Genomic DNA, 840 nt, shown 5'->3' on the forward strand with positions numbered 1-840 from the left:
AAGCTACCTAGATTCGATTTCGCGCATACCCCCAACACGACTCTTATAACACACAACATGCCAATGGCTAGTAAACCCAAATTTTCTAACTCTAGACACGCACCTTCGTCATCGTCCAAAGCAATGTGGGAGGCCAATAGAAACTGCCCCTTCTCGATAGAGTACACGGTGAGTGATGTGCTGTGTTCACTTATCGGAATGACTAGTTTATCCATCGCCACGTACTCTCCCCCAAAGACCGTCACCCGCTCGACCAAGCGCATCAACTTGGTACCGTTGAATCTGAGGTAATGCAAGCACAAGCACACGCACCGTTACGAATCCACACTTGTATACGCATATACCGCTGTCACAGATTGGCGGGGTGTATCTGACGGGCGTGTGGGAGTCTACACTCCTCCATGGTTCATATCGCATAGAAATCTGTAGGTACAGACTCCAGGCCAAATGCCACCCGACAGCCTACAGACCTGCTCTGCTCACTCACACAGATGCACTGGAGAGTCGCTAAGGAGACACCTCAACACAATGCGTGCACTTTTTGTTGTAGCTGTGAAAGACGCGCAAGGAATACGTGGTGACACACAGACGGACACATGGACTGGCAAGTATCGACTAATACAGGCAAGTACAGACAAGTCATGGTGACACACAGACGGACATATGAACTGACAAGCATAAACTAATTCAGACAAGTACAAACAAGTCATGGTGACACACAGACGGACACATGGACTGACCAGTATAGACTAATACAGACAAGTACCGACAAGTCATGGTGACACGCAGATGGACACATGGACTGACAAGTATAGACTAATACAGAAAAGTACAGACAAA

The 840-nt window shown here is 47.9% G+C and overlaps 1 protein-coding gene across 1 annotated transcript; it reads left to right on the top strand.

Moving 5' to 3' along the window:
* Positions 1-57: 57 nt before the first annotated feature.
* On the top strand, positions 58-287 carry SARC_17594 (hypothetical protein; the record flags this gene model as incomplete). The annotated part of the gene is made up of 1 exon (XM_014288313.1): positions 58-287. A coding segment is annotated over one exon (230 nt), but the record flags the coding sequence as incomplete, so codon positions are not given.
* Between the last annotated feature and the right edge of the window lie 553 nt (positions 288-840).

The sequence above is a fragment of the Sphaeroforma arctica genome, assembly GCF_001186125.1.
Source record: "Sphaeroforma arctica JP610 unplaced genomic scaffold supercont1.11343, whole genome shotgun sequence".
In the NCBI taxonomy this organism is placed as follows: Eukaryota; class Ichthyosporea; order Ichthyophonida; genus Sphaeroforma; species Sphaeroforma arctica.